The sequence below is a fragment of the Phalacrocorax carbo genome, chromosome 3, assembly GCF_963921805.1.
Source record: "Phalacrocorax carbo chromosome 3, bPhaCar2.1, whole genome shotgun sequence".
NCBI classification, from domain to species: domain Eukaryota; kingdom Metazoa; phylum Chordata; class Aves; order Suliformes; family Phalacrocoracidae; genus Phalacrocorax; species Phalacrocorax carbo.
The window spans coordinates 122,569,989-122,586,903 of NC_087515.1; the positions used below are offsets into that span (position 1 = coordinate 122,569,989).

The 16,915-nt window shown below is 40.0% G+C and overlaps 1 protein-coding gene across 2 annotated transcripts in view; it reads right to left on the reverse strand.

The window, feature by feature from the left end:
- CD2AP (CD2 associated protein) overlaps positions 1 to 16,915 on the reverse strand; it is an 84,806-nt gene that overhangs the window by 24,862 nt on the left and 43,029 nt on the right. For both annotated transcript variants that reach the window (XR_010372380.1, XM_064448166.1), the window contains exons 4-7: positions 13,467 to 13,567; positions 8,844 to 8,964; positions 6,210 to 6,394; positions 2,514 to 2,622 (exon numbers count right to left, since the gene is read on the reverse strand). Coding sequence is in view for 1 of the 2 variants with exons in the window: in XM_064448166.1 (XP_064304236.1) it covers positions 2,514 to 2,622; positions 6,210 to 6,394; positions 8,844 to 8,964; positions 13,467 to 13,567 (516 nt within the window). In the remaining variant the exon portion in view is untranslated. The remainder of the gene's footprint in view (positions 1 to 2,513; positions 2,623 to 6,209; positions 6,395 to 8,843; positions 8,965 to 13,466; positions 13,568 to 16,915) is intronic.

Below are 16,915 nucleotides of genomic sequence, written 5' to 3' on the forward strand. Positions count from 1 at the left end.
AAAATTCAGCAGGTGCACCACAAATATATACTAAATTATTCCAGGACTTTATTCATTACTAATGAATAAGTGTAACACAAGTGTAAAACATTTCTATACATTATGATTCTATAAAAATACATGCATTTCCCTTATTGCCTAGGGATTTGGCCAGTACAGCTGAACTATACAATCCTTCCCTTCCCTCCTCCTCCTCCTCCAAGCACTTCTCCCCTCCCCACTCACACACGCCAAGTCCCACACAGACAGAAAACCATGCCAGGAAGGGAACCCTTCCCTCTGCTCCAGCTGCCAGCAAGGCTGGAGACGGGGAGCCCTGCACCCTGCAGGCTGCCAGGTCCCCGTATGTGCCAGGCTGCGAACCCCGGCAGTCTGCACTGAGAAGCCCAGCTACGTATGTTAAGATTACGTACAATTCGCCACCTCGACGTCTTATTTTCTGAGCCTGATATTCTCTTAGTAGTTAGGCTGAAGAAAGAGTCCAGTGTAAACTTTCCAGCATTTAAATTTAAGATTGTATTTACAAAACAGCAAAGATTTCTAATAAAAGGTAGTTTAAAATTTACTCTTTTCCAAAGACTCGGGACTAATAACACAGTAGCAGGAATCACAGATGTTGTATTCTAACAATATGGAGGGAAAGAGGGGTCAAATTGTAATTATTTTATTTTTAAAACAAAATATTTTTACATACTTGCACCAGAAGCCAAAACAAGCTTCCCAGAAACAGCAGAGCCACACCACAAAGTAAGCCACACTAGTCTAAACATTTTAGAGATCTCTGTTTATTTGCTAAGATATTGAACACAGCTTATTTTAAAATTGCTCTCTCAAAACTGAGGATGATACACATGAACTATAATATCGTCTGTATTAAAACAAAAACACTGAGGAAGAAAACCAAGCGTCCTTCCAAAAGCTGTAAGATGCTTTTCAATGGTGTCTATAGGTATTACCTACAGATGTTCTCCTACAGCATCTATTACCACCATATTTAATTCCCCTCTGACATATTTGCTTCTCTGGGGAGCAGCGACTCAGCATGACTACTGGAGTAGTCCACTTTCTATGCTTTCACTATGAGATGCACCTGAAATAATGAAAAGAGCTACAGACCGAATGCTCTCAGTCTAGTACTGAATGCTTAGATTTTTTAGGCAGACTTGGGTTAATTTTTATGCAAAGTTTTAGACAAACTGAATTTCACAATGCTCAGGGCTGCACACTGTCTTGCTGGCTCTTACAATAGCAGCACTGGAACAGTTTGAAAGCAAGATCCCAAGACTATCCCGATTTTTGAAGTTTAGTAAAGGTTTTGAAGTTGCGAGTGCGCATCAACTTCCATCAAATGCAACATACACAAACTTTTGATAAGTTTTGCCATTGCAAAGCATGTAAGCATTAATTACTCCCAAGCCATTACATCAAACACTTCTTGATGGTAATCAGCTGTTTGTAAAGACAGTAATGCTATTTATAGCTCTTGAATTCAACAAAGCCAAAATATCGCTAAAATGGCATGGACGCCCTATATACTGCTATAGCTACAGATAAACTAGGGCTCCGAGCAACGAACCTCTCTTTCAAGTGCCCTGTTGTGCTGGATTACACAACTCCTGAGCGCAGGCAAAAAGTCAATTCTTTGGTGCAGATTTCTTATTTCTGCAGGTTATGCATTCCATGTAAAACAACCCACTTACACCAAAATAAGGTATTTCCGCATGAAACAAAAATATACTTGAATTTACAATACAGAAGTTAAAAAAGTGTCTGCTCTGGAACCAGGCGAAATGAGCTGTCCACACATCATGTAATTGAAGTTAATTTTTTATATGGGGTTGGTGCTCCCACGAGATGTTTTGGGTCGACTTAAGAATCTCTCTCTAGATAAAACTATGCAGTTTGGTAGTTAAATGAAGTCAAATTCTTAGAGATAACTACTTTTTTATTTTTCTTTTTTGTTGTTATAAACAGAACCACAATGGAACTGGATTATCTAGGGAACAGACTTCAACATAAGCACCAACTTTCTGATGCCAGAAACTTTGCATACAGTTATGACAACACACTAGCAACTCCACAATAAATCTTGAGCCGAGAGAGTCACTTCTATAGCCTAGGGACAGAAACCGAGTTAGGGGACTGTTCCATAGCAATAGTTTTTCGGCATCCCAGCTGAATGCTAAAAGCTTGGCAGAAAGTAAGTCAGTTTGAGCATGTCAACGTAGCAAATTAATGCAAAGGGCCTGCTGCAATAAAACTTCATACGCCAGTCTTATTTACTTATGGGAGACAACCCTACAAATGTTTTGGATTCATTTTCCACAGAAATGCAAGCAAAAACTCCTGCAGACTCTTTTGCAGTTGTGTAACTCCTCAAAGGTACACAGCATTATGCGCAAAGCCAGTATACAGAAAAGTTGAAGATTTTAACGCAATAAAAAAATGCAACAACCAAATACTTCTCTAGAGAGGGCTACCAAGTAATAGATGTAAAGTTCCATCAGCCTTACCTTTTGGTTTATTTTCAGTTTCTGATTTTACTACTTCTGACAAGTTTTCAGTTTTTGTTGTACCGGGAAAATGAACGAGCTTTGTTCCAGGGGGATGGTTAGGTGATGGCTGTATGAACAAAACAACTATGTTAACAAAAATTCATTGAGTTTTACTTTTGATTAGGCTACAGGACGCACTCAGGTTTTCATTTGCTGAGATGACACAAATGACCATCTCCAAGACACTCAGTGAGCTTTCCCAGTAAGTGCTGAACTTACTGTAGTTACTTCATTGCAGTCACTGCAATTAGAATTTTGTCTACTGATTAAAGACACAGCACAGCTTTCAAATTGGAAACCAGTCTCAGGACATTGCCAGATACACTTTTGCAATCATATTTCAGCAGTTTCTAGTGTTACTGTTCCATTAGCCTGAAAATTGCCTCCTTCAGCCCAGAACAACAGCTCTGCAGAAAGTAACTCACTGACCACTTTGTACTGGAATAAAGTGGGAATATTCAGTAGCCATACACCACCTCAGCAGAAGAGGCAATCGGGTTTTAACTACTCAGACAAACATAAGAGTACATGAAAGCCTGTCCCAGATTCCCTTCATTCTTAGCGATTCATACAGACCAGAACCAGAACAAATAAATGCCACTAGAGATTTCTCCTGAACCAAAAACCTCAGAGACATTGCAGCCGGTAACAAGTTTCAGAGTTAACATCTAACCAAAATAATTGTTCCAATATTATGGTTCCCCACCCCCCCCACCCCCCAGGAGACTTACTGAGCTGTCACGGAGACTCAGACAGCTTCAGTTGCAGCCACTTATTCACAGCCCTACAAGCTACAAACATAGAATATGATCTTAGAGTCAGTACTTACCTGAGCAGCCCTAATAGTGTTTCTGATGTGAAAAATCCCATTGCGTTTAGTTACTCTGTTCATTTTCATTTACAGTTAAACTTTCCAGACTTTCTACTGCCAGAGAAACTAGATTTACTGTCCTTAAAACCAGGTGATGCCTGTCGGCTGGTGTTTGGTACCTTTGACATACCTGTCACTGGGGATGTTCTTGGAGTACATATGCAATTTAACTCACTCCAGAATGCTATATGAAGCAAGCACTAAAATAACCCACCTATGGGATTAAACGAGTCCATCCAACATGGTAATAGTTCTCTGCATTTCCCCTTCCAAAACAAGATGCAATTAGAAGCGCGAGAGGAAGTTTAGGCAGACGGGGTATAAATAGCCTGAGCCCAGGCAGGATGCTGGGACCGTATCTCCTGAAGGAGCATATATACTCTTGGGCACTTCAGATACATCAGTGCTCAGCCTTCCTGTGCTGAACAGTCTCCAAACCCCGCAAGGGAAAAAAAAAGCCCTCTCTGCTCTAGAGTTTCCTGAGGACAGCTTTTTTCTTTACTGGCTTAAAGGTTGAGAATACCCTTCCAGCACCCCTCCATCTAACTCCAAAGCGAGTTGAGCAAATTCCAAAGCAGCCATCAATTTTCACAAGACCTTAATGAGAATTATCTTCTTAGGGCTCTCCATGTTGTTCTGCAAGTCTGACCGCCTTTGGGATGACTTTGGCAACAAGTGTAAGTGGAATACTAAGTATTAAACTCAACTGTTTACATCATTGTCTTTAAGCTATGCAAAACTGTTTTCGCACTTCATTTCCCCTCTTGCTGAGAAACAGCCTACAACAACTTTCCAGACAAGCCAACCAAAAAAACAGAGTGCCAACATATTTTAGTGTTTATACACAGTCAAAGCACACAATTCAAAATGTCTGAGCAGACTTCACATTAACTGAACATACTTTAGATAGGCTCTCTATGCACCCCAGTTAGAAACTAGAAAGTAGGGAAACACACTTTTGAACAATCAATCTGATGACAAGAAAGCAAATTGAAAGCTAGGTCCTGAAACCCTAGTCTAACAGCATTCACACAAAGATATAGTGATCCCACAGACTCCTACTTCAAGGGACAAAGCCTGGAGAGAACCAACAAAAAAAAAAATAATCAATGTGCTTTCATAGAATCATAGAATGGTTTGGGTTGGAAAGAACCTTTAAAGATCATCTAGTCCAGCTCTCCTGCCACAGGCAGGGACATCTTTCACTAAGACCACGTTGCTCAAAGCCCCATCCTACCTGACCTTAAACACTTCCAACAAGGGGCATCCACAGCTTCTCTGGGCAACCTGTTCCAGTGTCTCATCACCCTCATCATAAAAAATATCTTCCTTATGTACAATCTAAAGTTACTCTCCTTCAGTTTAAAACCGTTGCCCTTTGCCCTGTCACTGCAGGCCTCAGTAAACAGTCTCTCTCCATCTTTCTTTCTTATAAGCCCCTTTTATACTGAAAGGATGTAACAAGGTCTCCCCTGAGCCTTCTCTTCTCCAGGCTGAAGAACATCTTCCTTAGGAGATAACATTCCCCAAGCCTTAAACAGAAGGTGATACTCTTACAACTTTCATTTTCTGAATCATCTGATGTTTTGACTGCACCAGAAACAGAGAGGACACACACGGTGTCTATAGGTGGATGAGCACTGCTCTTAGCACTGCTACAGAGGGAAAATACATCCAAGGAAGTCTCTGTCCCTACCCTTTTCCCAGAGACTCACCCCACCTTTTACCCTACACCATTACATTTACTTCTGTAACAGCAGAGGAAAGCAAATCAGTCAGCAAAAGAGCCTTAATGACCATAACCCACAGACAAAAACTGAGATTGGATAGAGGCTTTAAGAGCTCTTTTGAATTGATCACCTGAATTAAAACTGACACATTGGATTATCTCAGCTGCTTTTAATTTATCAAAAGCTGAAAATCCATACATAAGCTTTTGGTATAAACAATGTGTAAGTTCAAGATAAAGGCCTGAGCACCACTGTTGTGCTTCTAAGGGATAAGAGCGCTCTCAGGTTCAGGTCAAAATAAAACTAACTAAAGCAATTTCACTACCATCACAATATCTGCTTTCTCCCAAGCTTTAAGTTCAATATAGAGGATAAAAGAGCTCCTTTTCCCACTCAGTCACAGAAAAGGGGGAAAAGAAAATGAAAGAGGATGCAAAATTGTAGAACAGTATTTTTCAGGCTTACACAATCAGCAGTTTCTGTAGCTCATTAATCTAAGACATCACCAAAGCCAAAAGCTTGTCACTGAAGGACATTTACATTGGTAATGATGGCTGATACCTAGAACAGCAATCTCAACATCCACTATAACTTGGAAGAAAACCCCAAACCAAAAACTAAAGAAACCCCAAAATATCCCTGGTTTTAAAGGCCAAGTTTAACTTATATAGGAAGACTTAAAGTCTGTTACAAAGAGAACTACAAGAGACCTTGTACTGTAGATGTGTTTGAGAAGTTATTATGTCTTATACTAGATGGCTTTAAAATGACAATTTTTCTATTAGCTTGGTTTTTCCTCTCTAATGTTTTAAATACCAAGACATTTGAACAGACCTTTTGGAATCAATGTTAAATAGAACTTACTATGAAAGAAGTTTGAGGGGGTTTGTTTTGTTTTATAGGCGAAAGCCCTATGAAATGATTAAGGAACAATACTGACAAATTTTTAAATGGCCAGTGTATTCAGTATCTGTAAGATATTATGTCTTCAGATTCCAGATCTTTTAAATTACTTTTACAGCAAACCAAAAAACAATATGAACTTTTACAAACCTTATCTTGCTTTTTATCTTCTGATTCATTACTGGATAATCTTGTCTTAAGTTTCACTGAGCCTTCTTTAAAGATATCTCCAAACCCAATACCTCGGATTTTCTTTGGCTGTGCTGGTCCAGACCCAGGTTCACTCCCGTTTCCTGGAGACACCACAGGTGAGGTAGGACCACTGAAAACAGACTCTGAAAGTAAAAAAAAAAAAAAAAAAAAAAGAAACCATTGTTTTAATATCTGAAATTATTCATTTGTTCTTCTGGGGGAAAAAGGTGGAATTAACATGTACACTGCTCTTGCTAAACAGCTCTTCTGGAAACATTATTGTAGCTCTAATACTTCACATTTGTTCTAGTTTTGTATTTAGCATAAAACCATTTGAAACACCACCAGTATTATACTGAATACTCTGGCAACTAAGTCATTAGATCACTAATATTTCTTGCTATTTCAGTTATCACTCAGGCTCCACAGGCTGTTAAAGTCAGTGTTATGTTCTCCATTAGTTTTAGGGAACATTGCTTATGCATTCTCTGAAGACATGTTTTTAGTCCAACATTCATTTTAAAGCTTGTCATTTGCACAGCTATAGCTACTGAAAGTGAAAATCAGTAAAGGTCCATAGTGAGTCCTACCACGTTCCAACAGCCACGGGAAAAAACAGTGTGTTTCAGTAGAAGTGATGCCTCCCAAGGCACCAAGTGAAAGTTTCCTATTGCCAAAATGCACTATCAAAAATACCTGAAGAGAGTCTTGCAAATGTATTTAAATAGCTTTTTAACCTGACAATACTTAAAGCCTATTTGAAATGAGTTAAATATTCAAAACTGATATAGAAGTTTCCGATAAATACTGGTTATATACCAGTAAATCTACCAGTTTCTTTTTATCTTTCAGTTTTAAGGGACAACATTTATCTACCCCCAAAGAACATAGTTCAGAGAAGAACTCAATGTAGGTGTTAGGAGCTTTTAAGACTTCTTTTTTAAGTTACTATCAAATCTGTTAAAACTTACAAACGAGTGTTCATGGGCAAACTACTTCCATGTACAGAATTCCAGGAGACAGACAGGTGAAAATAGACAGCTTTTATCAGTCAAATTCAAAATAGCCTCCACAACTTTTAGCCTTTCGGTTAAGTTCTTCCCAGCATATGCATGCCCAGGAATTGCAACAAAGATTAAAGCCTCTTCACTCAACCGTAAATTTAAGGGGTTTTGATTAAACCTTGAAGTTACATAGCCTCTTGTCCTGAGTTTCTCACCTCTCCCCAATCGAGTTACTCTTCAGTTATACCCCTCTTACATATCTAAAAGGATAGCTAGAAAATTCATTGATGAGAAGTCCACGTTGCACGTTTGAAAGACCATAGCTCAGTGAATGGAGCATTTACTGTTTCCTGGGAGTGAGGAAAGAACCAGCAGATACTTGAGATCCTGACTAAGCATTAAATATTATCCCTGGGGGCTTGAGGGGCCGATAATCATAACTTGTATTTTCTGTCAGTAACTAACAATTACTTCAAATTACTGTTCAGTCCCACTGATCTCAGTATTCAGGAATTAAGACCAACACGTACCCAATTGTAAATTCGTCTCCCTACACCCCACTAAGTTTAGTGAACTTGACCTCCAAGGAGACAGCCACTGAGCTATTTGGGACTGCTCGAGTCAAACAACTCTTGTTTTACACTACTGCAATTATTTCCACAGTTTACCAAGAAATATCCAAGCCAGACTTTTCTTTCCTATCTCTGAGCAAACACTTTTAGAAACAATACAGAACACCTTGTAAATGGGGTGCACGCTACTACAAGGGAGGGAAAAAAATAAATATCACTTTTTCCCCTGAACATTACACAGCGGTCTTTATGCATCGACTAACTTGCATTAAGATCTTGTTCCCAAAGAACAATCCCATTCCAGGAGTATGATATCACAAGTCCCCAGTCTTCAAACAGGTCTTCATAGACAGAATGCCTCCGAAGTGCAGCTTCAAGGGAACTTGCCTGTAATTGCCTGTAAAGCATGCACCTGCCTGGCACCCCTCAGCACTCAACTACTCTGCAGCCACAGCTTCTGTCCGAGCTATACAGTCATCATCACAAAGGAATGGCTAAGTATAAATGCTGCCTTAAAAACATTTTATTTTTAGCTTAGAACATAATAAAGAACCAGGACCCCCTTCCCAGGATCCATTTTAAGTTGAGGCTCTCCATACTTTTTTGATTAAAGTTTTAATTCTCAACTGACATGGTTAATCACTTAAGTTTTCCATGTTAGAGAACTCATGTCTGTCAGAGTAAGACTGAAAAAAAAAAGCTATGAAACATAAAAATATGTTTATATCCAATACTAAAAAAAGCTCAGTTCTGAATATGATAAAATTTCTAGTGATAAAATACGGAATATACTTTTCCAAGATCAAGAGCTTGACTGCAATTTTATTAGAAGTGTATTGGGAACAAGACAGGTTTCATACTCAGCATCAATATCTTCTAGAATGAAATTAAACACTCACAATTCTCAAGAAGCTTGAATTCTTTACAGCTTTTGTTGTACTACAGCCATAATACTCCAAATTATACCCGAGATCTAAAATGACTTTGCTACGGGTTTACAGCAAACAGAATATCACCTGTGTCATCCAGAGCGTCCTGTGTTTCTCCATCATCCGTCAGTTCCAATTCTTTCACAAAGTTTGAAGGAAACAACCCTGCCTTGCCATTCAGTATTCCACTCCACCAGCCTTCTTCTACCTGTATAGAAATATTTTGCACATTACCAATAAAGCAAAAGGGAGTTCCTATCAGTTCCATCCATACTTCACTTATAAAACTCTACAAACAACTTTGGAAGAGTTCAAATGACCATGATTTCTCATTGAAGAAACCTACCAAAGATGTAGAAACAGTGGGCAAAAAGAAGAGGAAGACAAATACTTTACTCTCACTTCTACCACTACTGCGGTGATCCTGAAACATGACACTAGCCCTATGCCAACTAATCCAGGAGAGCAGCAGAACATTCATCAACTTGCTCAAGGTAAGAGAGAAGAACATGCATTACACATCCAACAGAAGAAGAAAATATTAAACTATTTATGGCATAAAGATGCAACTTTTAGCCTGGCTTTCTAAGGACATATTTACGTATTCTTGCTGTCCCTCTGCCTTTTCCTCTGTCTTGTCCAGTTTCCACCAGTCCTATTCCCATTGGCCTCACAGCCACTGAACAGCTTCAGACAATTATGCTCAAAAGACACAAGTTCCAAAGATACAATTTCTACAGATAATATTGTGCAGAACAGAGAAAAGTCCTTAAGGAGATCACAGAGTAACGGATAACTAAGCTGTCCATTCCTTCTGGCAGGAGGCAACTGGCTGAGCAGCACACGCCTAGGACTAGATGTGTCAGAAGGTACAGATACTGTCCCATCAGAGCTGGCCAGCTGACGAAGGTAGCCGAGACGCACGAGGACTTTGTGGTGGCACACAGCAGTCCTAAGGACAGAAGTCTCTTGGATGCCAAATTTTGTTGGCTTTGCTAGTCACAGAACAACTCATTTTTGCATTGGAAATAAACCCGTTTAGGAATTAGGGAGCATAATGATTCTAATCCTCCATTATGTGCTTGGATTCCTGGTGTGTCATTTACATTGCAACGCTCCAAAATTTAATGGAGCGTTTATCAGGAATACCCCACAGACCAAACCAGAACAAGCAAAAGCTGGGCATGCATAGGTGATGGTGTGAAACAACGCCAGTAGACTGAGTAGGAGGAGTCTTCAAATTTATGAAGACTTTTCAAAATGTCTTAAATACATCAAATGTATTTGCCTAATAAGCACTGTTTTAAAACTATAATTAACATAAATTTTCAAAACATTTCATTTCAATTGCTCTGTTTTGGGGCTGGAGAACTGTTTTTAGATAAGAAAAAAGCAACAGGGAAGAAAAAAAAAACCAAACCCAACACAGTAGTTGCTTACATTATCTTTTTTTAGCCTTGTTTTGTAGGTCACTATGCCTGACACACAGGCACAGTTTTTAAACGTTAGCCTGCCTTCTGGCGAGCAGAACGCATGCAAAACCTGGCAGCTACAGAGGCAGACGGGCAATGAAAAGAACATTGTTATTTTTAAAGACATCCTGGGGCTCAAATATAGCTTTGCTGTGGAAGGTTCAAATTCAGAGTCTAGTCCTCTGAAAAAAATATTTTAAGCATAGATTACTGACAAGTGCTGACCAGGCTCTGTCGCTTCATGCTTTACATAATACATTACAGGAAACTGAAATTCAAATGCCTTGACTCACCCATCCTAGACCCAAGAGTAATGAGAACAGGACTTCTAATGCTTACCGTACAGAAAGTGACTTGAGCATCCATTTATTCTTCTGCCAAGAAATAAGGTCAGCAAAGCACTTTACAGACTTGCAAAGCGAAGCAATGCCAGTTCAGAGACACTCAGGAATAAAACAAAAATATTTTGAGTGTGCTTGCTTCAGCCTCCTCACCACACTGTCTTTAAAAAAACCTGACTATATACAATCTATATTACCAGAAAAGGTATCTGTAATCGACATTAAAAAAAAAAACAGGTTAAAAAAGTTCTACATATTTTGGTGGAGAGCATCTGTGCACCTCTGAGCGCCAGCAACACAGATGACAGTTTCACAACTCTCATCTTCCATTTCAAAATCTTACCAAATGATACAATTTCCACAAGAGGGAGTTACAGCTCTAGTACACACATCAGTACTTTAAGTGTGAATTTCATCAGCTTATTTCTGTAAGATGATGAAAACTCAGTCTTCTAAACAAAAGGGGGGGTGGGAGGGGTGGGGAGGCAGTTTTGCCAGTCTGGTTGTTTTTTAGTTTTGTGTTTTTGTTTGGTTTGGGGGGGGGGGGCTTTTTTAATAAAAACTACTCTAATGAAATCATATGAATTTCAGTTATGCTCGATAGCAAAACATTCAAATACTACAAATATAATACTATAAAAATAAATTTACTATTTAGTGCTGCATCTGACAGGAGTGGAAGGAAGATTTAAAGGAGAAGCAAAAGTTTTATAGCAATGATAGAGTTATCACATGCACTTTGTGTGAGTATTTTGCATGCAAAACCCATGTGTTCTGTAAACAAAAAACTCAGTGTTCAGCCAGCACATAGCGCAAGGGCCTTCTTCCCTAAAAGCTATATCTGGTCCTCGTAGCCTGCTCTCTTCAATGTTAGCCATTTAATTTCTGAAGTGACCTGCCTCCACCTTTGGTTTCACAATCGGTAGTGCCAGTTGTAACTACTCCATTTTTGAAAACAATTGCAAGGGCAAAATACTAAATACTGAATTATTCTCAGGTAACTGGTAGAACTGATCCCCTGGGGGAGCTGATTTTACCCTATTTTCCCTATTAAAAAAAAGTGACTGAATGGTCTTTCCTTGAAGTAAGAGTTATGACTTATCTGGCATATATATATATATAAAATATAACACCTTTTATACATAAACGGAAGTGTATTGTCTTACAGTACTGAAGACAAGTTAGCTAAGACAAGTTATCCCAGCATACTGCACAAGCAGTGGATGGTATTTTCTACCATTCTTCACATTTCTGGTCTATCAGTACAGTTTTTGTGCAGCAGACTTAGCCTTCACCTGTCAGGTCTATTCCACACCATCACAAAAACAGTGTACAAACAGCTCTGTGCTAATAGTTAGCTGCAATATTTTTCCACCTGGTATCATTTGCCTAAAACTTTGCTTAACAGTTTTTCTAAGAAGTAGCAAAGGCTGGGTACTACAAATATGTATTTTAAAATCTTTAGGAAAGGAAGAAGCATAGGGACTGACCCAAATAAGAAACCGGATGAAGAAGTGTTTTGATCTTTTTATTCTGTTTGGTTACTTGGTCATCTCTAACCCATCACACTGAACACACCTCCCAAAATAATTCAAGATGTTGACATGCGCTATCCAAAACAGCAGCTTCTGCAACAGTTTACTGAACATGCTATCGCTTCTAAATGCTTATGACGGACCATTCAAAGTCATGAATGTTGTGTACAGACACTACGTACAAATTAAACTGGTGAGGTTATCCAGGAGGACACCCTTATAAAACACCCCCACACAATGGTATTTATGAAACTGTGATTTTAGTGAGCAGGTTTTACAAGTCACTTGCTCTGTTTATTCAGAGAGAACAAATTCTAGAAGCCATTAGTGCAAATGCATTTAAAAGCATAACTTTCTCCTTGCTAGGAGAATGGAAAAGTCCTTCCTGGCAACTGTCTGGATCCTGGAGAGTTAGCACTCTCCTGAAGAGAGACCATGCATGTGAAAAACACAATCTCATAAAGCTACTTAAAAAGCACCACCAGACACATGGCTAGGAAGAGAAGTTCAGTCTCCTTCCTCAGACCCTCAGGCAGGTAGTAAGAACAGATGGCACCAGTGAAGGTCAGAGCATGTTGTGCAGAAGTTTACCGCCTAGTTCTGAAAGGGTTCCTTCCACAATTGCTCTGGTCTTTTCCACAGGTTCCCTGACAGATTTCACTCACATAGGAGATGCTCTTCCCACGTATTCAAGCCTCCCACAACACAAGTTGCTATTGAATGACAGATACCAAGGAAGCACATAGGAGGAAGAGATAAGAAACGCCCACTCACAGGGCCATTGCTGTCAAAGTCAGAACATCAAGACATATCTTTAACTGTATTTCTTACCCATTGGAAAAGGCAACAGAAACAGTAGCATTGTTGAGTGCATTTGTATGCTCTGTATTTTTGTGCAAGTGGGTCAAAGTATATTGTACTACAGGCACAGGCTTCTGTGCTGAATACAGTTACTATTAGTTCAAAGCTTCAATGAGTTTGCAAGAAAGCATGAAACTGGAAAAGTCAGGTCAAGTAACATTTTTCACCTAAACCAAGTTGGAATATGTCAACATAAAGGCAACTGCTCAAACAGTTTTAGCATAAGCATCCTAAAAACAAGGATAGTCAGGGTCAAAAAAGTGTAGAAGTTTCAGAAGAGGAATCTGTTAAACAGATCAGTTTATTGCTGCAATGATGACATACTTCCCCTACACATCTAGGGGGTAGGACTAGATCCTGAGAAAGGACTCCTAAACTATGAACTTTATCTTCAAATATCCTACTTCCTACACTATACTTGTAATTCAAGTATTCAGCAAAAAAAAAAAAGTTTGAATTTTGGCCCCATGAAGAGATGATTAGTTCTGTAAAACAGCTTACCTCTTCATTGATGTCAATCACATCCCCCAGCTTGAGTTCCAGCTCATCCTCATTCTGCGGGGTGTATTCAAAGAGCACTTTGCACTGCCGCTTCTTGGACCCTGATTAAAGGGAAATGGCTAAAGTAAGAACACTTGCAAAGGAAAATGAGTTTTGACTCCACTCAGCTCCTGAGGATCAAATCTGACCATAAAGCCCATAAATCATCCCAAAAAGCTACGTAGTGTTTGCTGCTGGTTTTCCAGTTTGCTTGGGTCACTTTAGAGTAGCAAGCTGTATCTTAGAGCTTGAAAACCATTGAGCTTCACAGACAGCCAATTACAAACAAACAAACACTACACTGCCAATTACCAACATGCTATAAAAAACATGTTGACACAAGCAAGTCAGTTAAATCCCCAGCACAATGATTTTCAAGCTATTTCCTGACCAAAATCTGCAAGAAATGACAACCACTGCCAGTTGTGGTGTTAGCACTTGCTTGGAAGAAAACGTACAAGCTTGAGCCTCCAGTCCTTAAGGAATCCTGAAAGAAATAACAAATGGTTTGTTCTGCCCAGCACTGAAGTGCCAACAGCCTTCCTGCCCTCTACCAAAGACCTTACTAACTACAGGTCTGAGGTAATGCTAACATTCGCTCAGCTCATATTTCAAAATCCAAACTCATTTTTAACTGTGAATGCAAAAAACCTCCCTTTTCTGAGTGCCAATACGGAGTCGAGAAATTCAAGCTAAGCTTCAATTAGCAGCATCTGACAAAGGCAAAATTAAAATGAAGTGCGGTCTTTAGATGTTTGCCACATATCATTAAGGCTCTTCATGCATTAAAAAGACTAAATGACATCCCAAGAAGGAAGAGCATTGAAGTGGCTTCCAACAAGCCCTCCAGCCAGAGCGGTGTGAACCTACAGTTGCCCAATTACTCTGCACATATCCTGGAGCAATGCTACTGCTGAACCCGGAGAGTTTGGGCATTCCTCCCTCAAACAAGAGGCCATGCCTTCAGACCTTTTCCACAACAGAGCAGCCTGCGCGCTTTTGAAGGAAATTGTCACCCTGAGCTATGACCCACACGTGCTCCCTACCCCCCTCAGAAACAACCTGCCACAGTTTAAGTGAAAGTATGGATCAAAAGCTTGAAGTGGTAAAGCCTAAATTTGTAGGAGCTGTGTAATTTCCATACTCTCTCTTATACTTTGCACTCCTTCCATACTCAAACTTCAGCAATTAAGATTACCTGGGCAAAAACATTTCAAAACACAGATGCTGCCTCCAGAATTGATCCTTGCCTTGTTATAGCAGTGTTGAAAGTCCAAAGTCAGACATTTAGAAGACCAGTACACCCAGCGCCCTCAGTCCAAAACACGCCAGGCATCTGAGTAACATTCAACATCTAAAATTTCTGAGGAAGGGCTCGCCAAATCAAGAATTTTCTACGTGCTGGTATAAAGACTGTGCTCTAAAGAGCTTAAAAAAGGCAGGAAACAAACTAAAAGTATGAAGCTCGATGGGTTATTTCTAGTAACGCATAATTGCCCACATAATACACCCTTCCGTTAACTCCACTGAAACTCATACATCAGCCAATAGGGATTGTCAGGTTAACAGTAATTGCAATGAATGGTTCACTGGCCTTTAGTACCTCCCTACAGCGCTGTCAGGGCTCCTCCTTTGTACGAGATTAACTGATACCAAAAAAAGGCAAATTAAAAAGTCATGGCCATTTGGTATAAATCTGATACCAGAATTCCTTTTCATATTGTAATTCTAGTAAATGGGGAGGAGGGGGAGAAAACAAACGCACAGATGCATTTCACATGCAGAACTCGCTCTCACCTGAGGTTTGTTTTCAGGGACACCCAGTTTAGGAATTACTGCCTTCCAGTTTTGAAAATCCCAAGATTAATCTAGGAAGCTAACCAATCCACTCAGAAAACAACACTCCAGCTTCAAGCAGTGCCACAGGACTGCTGGGCTGGGAGCCCCCAGGCAGCTCTGTGCGTTTCCAAAACATCTTGTCTGGCTTCAGGTTTTATTTGTTTTGTACAGGGTAAACAAAATTCAGCTCTTTGTTGCCGTAATTTAGCACGCCTTCTGTATTTTCCTTTCCCTGAATAAAGGCAGCCATCTAACTGATAGGAATACTGCCTGCAGCTTACTACTCACCTGAAACAAAATGCCTGAATTCAGCCAGAGCTGCACATGAGAACAACACAAGGGACTTGCCAGGGAGAGACAACCTGCCTTCACTGCACACTGGAAACTTGCTGTTAAAGCAGCTTAACTTTGTTTTTAACATTGTAAACTTCATTTTACCGGGTTAGGAAACAGAAACAGAACTACTACTAAGCACTGGAAACCTTTTGAAGGGAGCAAGCAATCGCCCAGGCACAGAGCAAACAGGATCTGCAGGAGCTGTTTAAACAGTCTTCCAGGAAAGAGGGAACAGCAACTAAAATGGAAATGCAGAGATTGTATTGGAAGGTGCTTGAACACCATTTTCTTCAAGGAGGATGAGACTAGCCAGAGCACTGCGGAGTTTGAGACCAAGCTGCACCTAGTACCCTAGCCACGGCCACACAGCCACCAGCATGAGGATGAGACATGCTGAATACGGGATCGTTCCAGAGCAAGGGAGACCATAACGAGTAGCTGACAACCGAACTGGTATCAGACCATGTTCAACGAACCACAGAATCCTAGCATACCTTGAGCTGGAAGGACCCATAAGGATCATATTGCTTCCCTTCCAGAGCCTGGTTCCATTAATATAAGAACAGCGTCAATCTTTCAGGCTACATTTTCAAAAGCCGGCTGATGCAAATGTCAAACAGGCACATCTGTGCTGTTGCCAATATACATATACAGATCAGATTCACTAAAAAGTAATTTTGAAGGTAACATCCTTAGTTGCCTCGAAGGAGGTTTCAACAAGTTTGTACATCTGGTCGTCCCATTTCAGGGCTTTAAGAGGACTAGTGGCTCTTCTCCTTTTTTGGGCAAAACCTCAAAGGATGAAGACAGAAGTTCTGAATTCTTTCTTTTTAAAAAAGCAAGCTTAAATCATAAATGCCTGCTATCTCCTTAAGAGAGAGGAAACCAGAGTAATTTACAGCAAAGTCTCTCGTGAGACTGAGGTGTCCAAATACAAATCACAAGTCAGTTTTCTGGATGCAGGGAACGCTAAGTTTTCCACTCTAGGTTTCAGTCACCTTGACTTACACACTGGCATTAAAACATAGAAAACACAGATATGGAGGCACCAAGTCTGCACTCCTGACCATCCTGGGGGGCTGCAGTTACAATCAAAGGAAGACCACTACTTTTTCTTAGACACCTCCACTGCAAGCCTATCAAACAAGGGGAACCTGAACTACAGAGTGCTTCCTTGTCACAAAGCCCTGAATTTGTAAAAAAAACTTTAAAAGAAGTGACCAAAGGAAGATTTC